The sequence below is a fragment of the Musca vetustissima genome, unplaced genomic scaffold, assembly GCF_032173495.1.
Source record: "Musca vetustissima isolate MV318-11 ecotype Yass unplaced genomic scaffold, APGP_CSIRO_Mvet_v1 utg22976, whole genome shotgun sequence".
Taxonomy (NCBI): Eukaryota; Metazoa; Arthropoda; class Insecta; order Diptera; family Muscidae; genus Musca; species Musca vetustissima.
Genome location: NW_026874373.1, coordinates 22,751 through 36,017, shown reverse-complemented (window position 1 = coordinate 36,017; position 13,267 = coordinate 22,751). Strand labels below are relative to the sequence as shown.

At 37.3% G+C, this 13,267-nt stretch overlaps 1 protein-coding gene across 1 annotated transcript in view; it reads left to right on the top strand.

The window, feature by feature from the left end:
* Window positions 1–2,855: 2,855 nt before the first annotated feature.
* The window catches only part of LOC133333334 (mucin-19), a gene marked incomplete at its 3' end in the record, with an annotated part of 33,086 nt that continues 22,674 nt past the window's right edge, over window positions 2,856–13,267 (top strand). Inside the window, 13 exon segments of the mRNA XM_061541651.1 lie at window positions 2,856–3,678; window positions 4,395–5,083; window positions 5,153–5,207; window positions 5,250–7,174; window positions 7,245–7,641; window positions 9,031–9,521; window positions 9,598–9,727; window positions 9,781–9,829; window positions 9,831–9,927; window positions 10,044–10,048; window positions 10,143–10,552; window positions 12,180–12,784; window positions 12,843–13,212. Of these exon segments, the coding sequence (XP_061397635.1) occupies window positions 2,856–3,678; window positions 4,395–5,083; window positions 5,153–5,207; window positions 5,250–7,174; window positions 7,245–7,641; window positions 9,031–9,521; window positions 9,598–9,727; window positions 9,781–9,829; window positions 9,831–9,927; window positions 10,044–10,048; window positions 10,143–10,552; window positions 12,180–12,784; window positions 12,843–13,212 (6,046 nt within the window).

The following is a 13,267-nucleotide window of genomic DNA, read 5'->3' as shown; positions in this document are numbered from 1 at the left end:
TTCAATTTTTTTTAAATTAAATGAAATCGATAATTTTTTATAGAAAAAAAATCGATAATTTTTTATAGAAAAAAAAATCGATAATTTTTTTATAGAAAAAAATCGATAATTTTGTTATAGAAAAAAATCGATAATTTTGTTATAGAAAAAATCGATAATTTTTTTATAGAAAAAAATCGATAATTTTGTTATAGAAAAAAATCGATAATTTTTTCTCTGGAAAAAAAATCGATAATTTTTTTATAGAAAAAAAATTTTTTTATCGATAATTTTTTTATAGAAAAAAATTTCATAAATAATTTTTTTATAGAAAAAAATCGATACTTTTTTATAGAAAAAAATCGATTTTTTATAGAAAAAAATCGATAATTTTTTTATGGAGAAAAATCTATGCTTTTCTTATAGAAAAAAATCGATAATTTTTTAATAGAAAAAAAAAATTTTTAATAGAAAAAATCGATAATTTTTTATAGAAAAAATCGATAATTTTTTATTTTTTTATAAAAAAAAATCGATAATTTTTTATCGAAAAAATCGATAATTTTTTTAATAGAAAAAATCGATAATTTTTTTAATCGATTTTTTATAGAAAAAAATCGATATTTTTTTAATAGAAAAAATCGATAATTTATTTAAAGAAAAAAATCAATAATTTTTTTACAGAAAAAAATCGATAATTTTTTTTGAAAAAATCTATTTTTTTATAGAAAAAAATCGATAATTTTTAATCGAAAAAATCGATAATTTTTTTATAGAAAAAAATCGATAATTTTTTTTGGAGAAAAATCTATGCTTTTCTTATAGAAAAAATCAATAAATTGTTTATAGAAAAAAAATCAATAATTTTTTAATAGAAAAAAATCGATAATTTTTGTATAGAAAAATGATCGATAATTTTTTTTATAGAAAAAAATCGATAATTTTTTTGTAGAAAAAAATCGATAATTTTTTTTATAGAAATTGATAAAATTTTTTATGGAAAAACATCGGTAATTTTTTTTTTTGTATTTAAAAAATTTCAATCATTCATTATTCATTTAATTTATTCTATATTCAAATCCATATTTACAAATTTCTATTAGCCATGTATTTTTTTTGTATGCATTTGGGAAATCAAACATGTGTTCGGTCGCCCATTTCTCCTGTTACTGCGTCGTTTCGATATTATTTTCTATTCCCATCGATTTTTTTGCATTCAGAACCAGTCGGATCGTAAACAATAACGATTCCTTTTATAGAAATGGATTAAAAAGTCTTTATTGTTGTTGTCATTGTGGAATAAATTAATAATTAAAAAAACACACAAACATACATACTGACATAGTAGCCTTTTAGGCTGACGTTTTTATTATGAAAAAAAAATTATCGATTTTTATCTATCAATAGAAAAAAAAATTCGAAACAAAAAGTTAACATTTTTGTATCGAAAAAAAATCGATAATTTTTTTCAATAGAAGAAATCGATAATTTTTTTTTCGATAAAAAATCGATTTTTTCTCAATAAAAATTATCGATAATTTTTTCGATAAAAAAAATCGATAATTTTTTCCATAAAAAATAATGGATAATATTTTTTTTTTTGTAATTATGATTTTTTTCGATAAAAAATCGAGAATTTTTTTGATAAAAATTAATCGATATATTTTCTCAAGGATTTCGAAAATAACTTTTTGATAATGAATAATTCTATAAAACATTATTTTTTCGATAAAAAAATAATCGATAACTTTTTATGGATAATTTTTTGATAATAAATAATCGATATTTTTTTGATAAAACAATAATGATTTTTTTCGATAAAGAAATAATCGATATTTTTAAGATATAAAATTATCGATATTTTTTCGATAAAAAATAATCGATATTTTTCGATAAAAAAATAATCGATATATTATTTTCGATAATTTTTAGTTAAAAAATCGATATTTATTTGTGTTTATTTAATTATTGTCAGCTATAGTTCAAAAATGTCTCTCTTCCTTTGTTCCAAAGCCATCCAGTAGGGCGCCTCCTCCTCTTAAATACCCCCTCCAACTACGCACACACACCCGGCAAAGATGGTGTTAATTTTTTATTAATATTTATATTTATTAATCATACTTATTATTATTAATAATATTTATTTTTATAAATAATATCTTTTCTTTCATTCTTCGGATTCGATTTCCAGGTTCAATGTTTATTCCATGGATATTATGATGGTCGTCGTCAGTACTACAGCCGAAACCAGGAAATATTCTCAACAAGAGAACACTGAGAAAGTTCTACAACATTTAGTTTAGCAAAACTAGAGCGTGTGCGTGCATGCCTGCCTATTTGTATACCATTGTCTTATTGTCGTTGTTGTTGTCGACACTGCGAACAATAATTCGCAGCTCACTCAATTGACAGACGGACTGACTCTCGTATCCAGGTATCCGGGTGTACAATAACACAATTTTGAATGATGAGATTTATTCGATAAGAAAAAACCGCAGCAACAGGTCAGACCTCAGATCAGTGCAGTCCGGTTCAGTCGCCCACTACAGCTAGACAACACAAGAAAGCGAACAACAACAAAGAAGAACAAGAGGATAAAGTTTTTTTTAAGAATTACTTCGTGTATACTTTTAAGGAATTGAAACCCTGGGAGGCAATATACTACTCCTCCAAACCCCTCAACAGAGAATCTGCAGGACAACCAACTTGAATATTTTTGTTTTAGAAAATGTTTAAGAAGAAGTGAAGAAAGAAGAAAAAGAAAAACCGGAGGAATTTCCGTTACGTTATTTTATTTCCATCGCTCTCCCTGCCTCACTCACTCTCTCACACACCAACACTCTCTCTCTCTCTCTCTCTTGTCACAATCCACAATCATGTCGAAAGCAACATCATCGGGTCACACCAACAAAACCACTATGACAACGACGACGTCGGCGGCCACGACGACGACGACCTCAAGGTCCGGCGCTACCTCAATGACAGCTGCACCAACAGCAGCATTATCGGCATCGTCTACTCTCTTGGCCATGAGTAAAATGTCCACCTCTACCCCACAAAAGAAACTACCCGATGCGGCGGTCACAGCAATGCTGGCCGATATCAGTGGTCTTGCTGACACCGAGACATCCAACGTCTTTAACGATGATACGACCACTTCGATATCCCCCAATCAAAGTAGCCGCATCCTACATGGTAGCGGCGGTGCACCCTCTGGTGGCGCAGGCGGTGGCAGTGGTGGCTATAGTAAATCCAATTCCGCCTCCAACAGTCCCGTGGCCAAACGTCATTTAAATTCCGGTTCGGTGGCCCGCACCCGACCTCAATCCAGCTATTCAGCTCGAGTTTTAATATTTGAAGATTCGGATCAAGAATTTGGATCACCACATGGAACGACAGGTGGTAGCAATAATAGCGCTAATAGTCTACAAAGTATCGGTAATAATACTCATGATGGCGGCGGCGGTGGCGGAACCACAAAATCCTCCACCGGTTTAGAGATGTTCGGTTCATCACCGAAAAATAACGATTCATCGATATCATCATCCCAGTCGCTGTTGCGCAATCTCAATTTGACAAAATCCTCATCAGGTGGTTTATCGGGTAGTTCGATATCGTTGCCGGCCAGAGGCTATGGGGCGCTATTGAGGAAAATATCCTATCAACAGCATGCGTATTCGATGAGATCAAGTAGTAATGGTGAGTAAAACCATAAATTATCAATAAATTATATCGAAAAATCGATCATTTATCAAATAACGATATTTTAAAGAAAAAAATCGACAATTTAGCGAAAAATCGATAATTTAACGAACATTGATAATTTATCAAAAACCGATAATTATTTAAAAATCGAAAATCGTTATTTATCGAATATCAATAATTTAACGAAAAATATCGATAATTAACCGTAATAACGACATTTTAACGAAAAATCGGTAATGTAGTAAAATATCGATAAATTATCGAAAAATCGATATTTGCTGAAATATTGATAATATATTGAAATATCGATATTTGTCGAAAATCGATAATTTAAAATCGATATCTTATCGAAAATCGTTAATTTGTCGAAAATTGATATTTATCAAGAAACGATAATAAAAAAATCGAAAATCGATAACTTATCGACTATCAATAATTTTAATTAATTTAAAATCGGTAATTTATCGAAAATCTCAAATTTATCAAAAATCGATCGTTTATCGCTTATCTAAAATTATCGAAAATCGATAATTTATCGACAATCTATAATTTATCGAAAATCGATAATTGTTGGAGAATCGGACATTTATCGAAAATCAAATATCGATCATTTATAGAAAATCGATAGTTTATCTATAATTCATCGAAATATCGATAATTTATCGAAAAAATTGTTGTTATACTAATTTCTTTCCCCTCGTTATTTTTAGATTCCTCAAATTTGGTACGCATGCGCAATACTTCCTTGGGCAAATCGGCACCCTGCCTAACCTCCTTGGGCAGTAGTTCATTTCGTGAACGCGATACTAGCCTTTGTTTGGCCCAGACCAGTATGCATGCCATCCATCATTCACCCTCATCCTCGTCATGTAATGCTCATCATCAACACCACCAGCATCACCATCATCATTCATCTGGGGCATCCGCATCATCATTAGCCTCCAACTCGAATACATCAACGCTAACAGCTAATGCAGCAGCGTCAACATCGGCCGCAGCCGCCTCCTCACCCAATAATTCCAGTTCCTTGAATATATCACGTTCGGGTAGCTGTGCTGGCTTGGGTATCGGTAAACATCATTTACATGGTGTTGTTATGCGTGGCTCGGCGGCCAGTTCTAGTGGGGTGGCTCATCATCGTCTGAGTTTGGTTACCGGTGGTATAGGGGCTGCTGCGGCTGCAGCAGCGGCGGCCGCAGCAGCAGCTGCAGGAAATTCAAGATCTCATTCACCGTATTCGGCAAGTCCCGTCGATAGTCCGCGTATCAATTCGCCGATGCAATTTGCATTTGCGCCCATAAAACGTATAGCCACATGTCGTGGTGATGGTAGAAGATGGTCAGTGGCTTCATTGCCTTCATCGGGTTATGGCACCACGCCGGGTAGTTCAAATTTATCGGTGAGTTGAAGGAGAGAGAAGAGGAGGAGGATGATTTGTTATTGATGAGGTATTTCTCTCTTTTTTTAGAGTCAATGTTCCAGCCAGGAGGCATTGCATCAATTACCCAATATGGCTGCTGGAGGTGGCGGCCAGGATGATCCACAAAATATGCATTTAATGGCAGGAGTCGGCGGGGCAGATGCCATGGTGGTAAATTGTTGTGCGGAGCATATGCAGCAGCATCAGCAGAACATGGCGGCGGCAGCTGCGGCGGCCGCCTCCAATCGTCCTCATTGTTTAAAACACTGTGCCCTGCTCAGCAGCAGCAGTGTTAACTCAACAACGAATAAAAATACCGTCCCAGGACAGGCAAGTCCTAAGCAATTTAAACCACAACCAACACCACCAAATGTGCCAACTGGAAATGCCGCCACAGCTGCCGCCGGACCACCTGGTACACCCCAAAAGGCCTGTGCCAATTGTTGTGCTGAACTAAACACCGCCTGTAATCCGGCTAACAGGACCCCTGGCGGCACTGCTGCTGGTCCTGGCAACAATAACAACAATGGCGGACGAATGTCTCCCTTCCACCGACCCCGTTCCCGCTCCCTGTCAAGTCCCTCCCGCTCGCCTGCAATTGACAGTGAAATTGCCCTGATGAACACCATGTATAAGGAGCGATTCCCCAAGGCCACCCAACAAATGGAGGAGAGACTAAAACACTTCATTAATGAAAATAAATCCGCCGTGTGCAATAGCTTCCGCGACTCACAACCCATTGTCCGGTTTGTACATCATCAGGTGCTGGAAATGGCCCGTGACTGCCTCAATAAATCCGAGGCCAAACTAATCACATCGCGGTATTTCTATGAAATGAGTGAAAACCTCGAACGTCTCCTAATGGAGACGAAAGAGAAAAGTCCCGAAGCTGCTGTGGAATTGGCGGGTGTCATTAAGAAGCTGTTACTAATCATTTCACGTCCCGCGAGGTTATTGGAATGCCTGGAATTTGATCCCGAAGAGTTTTATCATTTACTTGAGGCTGCCGAGGGTCAGGCCAAGGCCATACAGGGCATCAAGGCGGACATACCGCAGTATATAATCCATAAATTGGGTTTGAATCGGGATCCCATTGCGGAGATGCAACAAGAGGCTAAAGAGACCCGGGAGGTCTGTGACAATAAGGGTTCGAATAATTCAAGTGTTCTCAATGATTCGGGTACCCCATGCTCGTTGTTACTAAGTTCACCGCTGACCTGTGTCTCGGTGACCCTGAATCCAAATGCCGAACTTAATTTGTTGGCCAACAGTGGTTCGAATACACCACACCCGCCAATGCCATTGCAGCCGCCGCAGACGCCAGTGGCCACAGGGGAAATGCCACCCTTTGGCGCCACTCTCAATAAGCAAACCAATTTGAATTTGACGCCACAGGAAAAGGCTGCCCTGAAGCCCTCGTTTGGGGCCCAGCAGCAGCATCAGCAACAACAACATCAGCTGCAGCAGTCATTGGCTTCGCAAGATGCTCAACAACAAGCAGCCGGCCAACTTCCACCACCACCACCCCAACCCATACCCAGCGAACACGATTTCGATATCGTTAAACTGATCTCAAATGGTGCCTACGGTGCTGTCTATTTGGTTAAACACAAGACCACGCGGCAGCGATTCGCCATGAAAAAAATCAATAAAAATAATCTCATTTTACGCAATCAGGTTGAACAGGTCTTTGCCGAACGTGATATACTGTCGTTTGCCGACAACCCCTTCGTTGTCAGCATGTATTGTTCGTTTGAAACGAAGAAGCATCTGTGTCTGGTCATGGAGTATGTCGAGGGTGGGGATTGTGCCACATTGCTGAAAAATATTGGTCCATTGCCAGCCGATATGGCACGATTTTATTTTGCCGAAACTGTATTAGCTGTTGAGTATTTGCATAGTTATGGCATCGTACATCGCGATCTGAAACCGGATAATTTACTTATCACGGCATTGGGTCACATAAAATTAACCGATTTTGGTCTATCGAAAATGGGTTTAATGTCATTGGCCACAAATTTATATGAGGGTTATATTGATTCGGAGACGCGGCAATTTTCCGATAAGCAAGTAAGTGAAGTACCTCCCCACGAAAAAATTTCAAATTTCCAATTTAACTAACTCTCCTCTTTTCTCCCAGGTTTATGGCACGCCCGAATACATTGCACCCGAAGTGATATTACGTCAGGGTTATGGTAAACCTGTCGATTGGTGGTCAATGGGTATAATTCTATATGAATTTTTAATTGGTTGTGTACCGTTTTTTGGTGAAACGGCTGAGGAGCTCTTCGCTCATACCGTTAACGATGACATCGAATGGCCGGATAATGATGATTGGCCCGTACAGCCGGAGGCTAAAGATATTATAACACAATTACTACAACAAAATCCACGTGATCGTTTGGGTACTCAAGCCGGAGCGCTGGAGGTTAAGGAACATTTCTATTTCGATGGTTTGGATTGGAATTCCCTATTGCGACAAAAGGCGGAATTTGTACCACAATTATCCAATGATGATGATACCAGTTATTTTGATAGTAAGTGAATTATCAATTAAGCCAAGATCGGCCTTTGGGCGTCATATTAGAGAGTTGATGTCAATGGAAGAAAAATTCTACACTAAATTCTATTGTGGGTCACCGACCAAAAGAAATATGTATATATAATAGGGATCGAGGAAATTTGATCTGCAAATTTGGATAGTAGAAGAAATTGAAATTTTTTAGGTTAATTTTATAAACATTTTCAATTAAGGCCAATTGAGCCTTTGTTCCTCATGTTAGGGGGTCGGTGTCAAAGGAAAACATATTCTACACAAAATTCCATTATGGGTCACCGACCAAAAGAAATCTGTAGATATAATAGGGATCGAGGAAATTTCATCTGCAAATTTGGATAATAGGGAACATTAACATTTTTTAGGTTATTTTTATATAGTTTTTCAATTAAGCCAAATTGAGCCTTTGTGCTGCATGTTAGGGGGTCGGTGTCAAAGGAAAATATATTCTACACTAAATTCCATTATGGGTCACCGACCAAAAGAAATCTGTAGATATAATAGGGATCGAGGAAATTTGATCTGCAAATTTCGATAATTGCGAAAATTATAATTTGTTAGGTTATTTTTATATAGTTTTTCATTTAAGCCAAATTGTACCTTTGTTCTTCATGTTAGGGGGTCGGTGTCAAAAGAAAATATATTCTACACTAAATTTCATTATGGGTCACCGACCAACAGAAATCTGTAGATGTAATAATGATCCAGGAAATTTCATCTGCAAGTTTTGATAATAGGGAAAATTAAAAATTTTTAGGTTATTTTTATATAGTTTTTTAATTAAGCCAAATTGAACCTTTGTTCTTCATGTTAGGGAGTCGATGTCATAGAAAAATATATTCTACACTAAATTTCACTGTGGGTCACCGAACAGAAGATATAATAGGGATCAAGGAAATTAACTAATTCGGATAGTAAAAACATTAAATATTTTTGGGTTATTTTTGCATATTTTCGATTTTACCTATTATTGGCACTAAAATTCAGGATAGAAGTTTGGTCCCAATGAATGAAATGTTCTACACAAAAATTTCTCTAGTTCACCGACTAGAAGAAATCTGTAGCTATAATAGATGTGAAGAAAATGTACATTAACAAATTTGAATAATGGGGACCATTTATATGTTATTTTCTAATACTTTTCAATTGTGCCAAATTGACCCACTATTCTTCATTTTAGAGTGTTGGTCGAAATGGAAAAAAATATTCTACACAAAATTTCACTATAGGTCGCCGGACAAACTTAGGTTCGAGCTATATTAGGTTAGGCAGAATCTGATGCCGATTATTTGTATTTTTTGTAATGGGAATTTTCCGTCACTTAATCGTTTTATTCATTTTATCTATAATTTTTTAATTTCTCCTACAGCCCGCATGGACCGTTACAATCATGATTTGGGTGGTGAGGATACCGACGATACCGATGATACTCCGGTTTTCGGTTCTTTTTCATCGTATACACCACAATATCGCAAACAACATTATTCATGGTCGCGTACAACATCGGCATCATCGACCACATCTGTGGCCTCATCGACCTCACAAAATTATCCAGCAACAACAACATCAGTTCAAAATACACCAGCCACAACTGGAACAATAACTACAACAACAGTTAGCGGAACCACTACAACCAGCGAAGCGACGACTACTAAAGAAACTAAACTAATGGTTACGGAAAGTTCTTCATCACCCACAAATACCGTGGATTCGGTGGCCAAGTGTCGTAAAGTTTCTGCCCCCTTGGCTGCGGCTACATCTGCTGGAAGTAGCAACAACAATAGTATTACAACAATTAGTACAATAAATCAACATATGGTCAATAAGGTATTGACCACACCGCAATTAAGGAAAATTGAGGTAAGGCTTGGAAATCTTTCCTTTTTTTGCGTTTGGGAAGAATTACTTAATTTGTTGTTGTTTTTTCTTTGTTTAGCTTTCCACAACATGTGTCAAGGTTCCGTCAACACCTGATGCCGATTATTTGCCCGAGCTGTTGCATAATGTTACCATTGGCAATGACAATGAACTGCGTATGTTAAATCAGTTCTTAAGACAACCAGGAGGTGGTGGCCAACAGCAACATAACAGTTTGGCTTTGCAGCCCATTAAGCCGGAGAGGCATCATCATCAGCACCACCACCATCATCATCAGCAACCACCGCCGCCACAACAACATCATCGTCACAGTATGCCACCCAATACCACAACAATAATTACCACACCAGCTACACCACCAGCAGCCATGGTTAATGCTCCCGTTGAAGTGGGACAACAACAGCAGCAGCAACAAAGAACTAATACCATCTCCTCGGCCTCCTCTACCACAATCAATAAATCTCAAGAAACAAATTCTTCAACAACCAGTGGTAGCGGCGGTAGCAGCGGTTCATCATCATCGACAACCGTGGAGATGCCACGAGCCACCAACACAACTAAAAATGATACAACTTCTTCGTCTTCATCTACGTCCACCTCAAGTACAACAACAGCAGGCGCAACAACCACAACAATAGCAACAATAAAAACCGCCACACCTTCTTTAATTTCAACAATAACCACCGAACGAAAACTACTTGCCGATACTCATAAGTTAGCACGCAGTACCCCGGAATCATCACAGACGGATAGTGATGATTTCTCACCTCAGATAGCACGTAAACGTAAGGGTGTATGTGCTCGTGATATATTGCCCAGGTTCTCCATTTCCATAGAAGATGAAACCATAAGTGGTGGATCATCGTCGGCGGAGAATACCCGTGAACAATCGCCATTGGCATTACAGCATCAAAAATCGATTGATAGTCATATGGCAACGAAAAATCATCGTTCACGTTCATCGATTGTGAAATCAGCCTCGGCATTGGGTCTATCGTTAATGTCATCAGCCAGTAAGTATTTTTTGTTATTTGAGGTTATGATAGATGTCAAGAAAATTACATTAACAAATTTGAATAATAGGGAAATTAATGCTTTTTTGGTTATTTCCGAATCATACCCAATTGAGCTATTGCTTCTCCTTTTAGAAGGATGAAGCTAATGGAAAAAATATTCTACACTAAATTTCACTATGGGTCAACGACCAAAAGAAATCTGTAGGGATAGGAATCGAGGAAATTTCATCTGCAAATTTGGATAATAGGGAATATTAAAATTTTTTAGGTTATTTTTATATAGTTTTTCAATTAAGTCAAATAGAGCCTTTGATCTTCATGTTAGAGGGTCGGTGTCAAAGGAAAATATATTCTACACTAAATTTCACTATGGGTCACCAACCAAAAGAAATTTGTACCCATAATAGGTTTCAAGAAAATGTACCCAAACAAATTTGTATATTGCGAACATTGAACATTTTTAGGTTATTTTCGTATATTTTTCAATTATGCCAATTTTTGGCATTGGAAGTCATGTTAGATGTTTGGTCTCAATGGACAATATGTTCTACACTAAATTTTATGTTGAATCACCGGCCAAAAGAAATCTGTAGATATAATAGCAATCAAAGAAATTGTATGTGCAAATTTGGATAATGGGGAACAATAAACATCTTTTAGGTTATTTTTCAATTATGTCAATTATTACCACTGCATCTCTCGTTAGAGGTTTGGTCTCAATACACAACATGTTCTACACTAAATTTCACTAAGGGTCACCGACAGTAAGAAATCTGTTAATATAATAGGGGCCAGAAAATGTGCAGTGCAAATTTTATATATTTTTAAACATTTTTAGGTTATGTTCGTATAGTTTTTCAATTATGAAAATATTTACCACTTTAAGACAAGTTAGAAGGTTGGCCTAAAAGGAAAAAATATTCTACACAAAATTTCACTATAGGCCAACGAACAGAGGAAATCTGTAGCTACAGTAGGTCTTGAGAAATTTGCATTAACTAATTCGGACAATAAAGACATAAATATTTTTAGTTTTTTAGGTTATTTTCGAATTATACACAATTCAGCCACTGTTCTTCCTTTTAGAGGGATGAAGCCAAAGCAAAAAATATTCTACACTAAATTTCACTATGGGTCCCCAACCGGAACAAATCTGTATATATAATATAAGTCACGATAAAATTTCATTAACAATTTGGATAGTAGAAATATTTTTTTAGGTTATTTTTTCGTATGTGTTTTCAATTATGTCAATTTCTGCAACTTCTGTTCATATTGGAGGGTGGTTCTCAGTGGATGAAATATTCTACACTAAATTTCACTAGGGGCCATCGGCCAGAAGAAATCTGTAGATATAATAGATGAGAAGAAAATTCGCATTAACCATTTTTAATAATATCAACCTTCAAATTTTAAGGTTAATTTCATTTATTGAGTCGAAGTTCTGCATAGCTCAGCGAAAGATGTGTGTTATAATTGCTTGAAATCACTTCCGACTTAGATATAGCTCCCTTCCATATTTAATTATCTCCTTGAAGCATGAAATCACTTCCGATTTAGATATAGCTCCCTTCCACATTTAATTATCTCCGATTTTCTTTTTTTTCTCTCTCTCTCTTTTTAGTTGACAATGTCCAATTGGCCCAACAATTGTGTAACATCACCGCCGGCATACAATCGCCTAGCAGTGTAACAGCCGGTGGCGGCGGCGGCGGTGGTTCCAGCACCGCCTCATCACGTGACACCTCGCCATGTCGTGAACTCTCGCCCTTGGTTACAAATCTCAAGCCACCGATTATTATTAGACGTGGACCGCGCGGCTTCGGTTTCACCGTACACACAATACGAGTGTATTACGGCGACACGGATTTCTATACCATGCATCACTTGGTAATGGCGGTGGATGAGGGTAGTCCTGCATTTGAGGCTGGCCTAAGACCGGCCGATCTGATAACACACGTTAATGGTGAAACAGTGCAAGGTCTGTTCCATACACAGGTCTTGCAGCTGCTGTTAAGTGGCGGTGAACATGTCACCCTGAGGGCCACACCCTTAGAACATACCAGCATTCAAAGTGGTGGCCGTAAACGGGATCTGATGCAATCGAAATTGGCCAAGAAGGGCGTGAATCGCCAAAAGAAGCAAACGAAAAAGGAGCATGACAAGAAGCGTAAGACATCGTTGTTTAGGCGTATCAGCAATAAGAGAGCTTCGGCGGAAATTCAACAGGTAAGAGACAGGATGCACTTTTTTCGATATTTTTTAATTGGTTTTTCGTGATTTCTAGATGGCAGCTGGCATCAACTCGCCCACAACACCCTCGGCTGTTGGCGGCGGCTCGGTCATTGGTAGGAATTTATCTCCTTTGGACTCATCATATCATAGTAGTAGTTGTTGTCAATCGGCGGCCACATCATCCCAATCAACATCACCCTCATCATCCTCTCCCAATACACCAACGGGTGGTGGTGCAGCTGCCGCTGCGGGTAATGGCAATGGTGGTGTTGTCGCCAACATTGTTTCTGGTCCAGGCAATAATACAGGTGTGGGTTTTGTTAGCACTTCGAACACCGTGCTATTACCAATTGCCGGTTCCGTTAGTGGTGCAGCCACTGCAGGTGGCAATCCGGTTGTGGGTGTAATGGGCAATATACCAGGTATGATTTTTAATTTTCCCGCCTCAAATTTCTACTTACTTTGTTTCCTCATCTT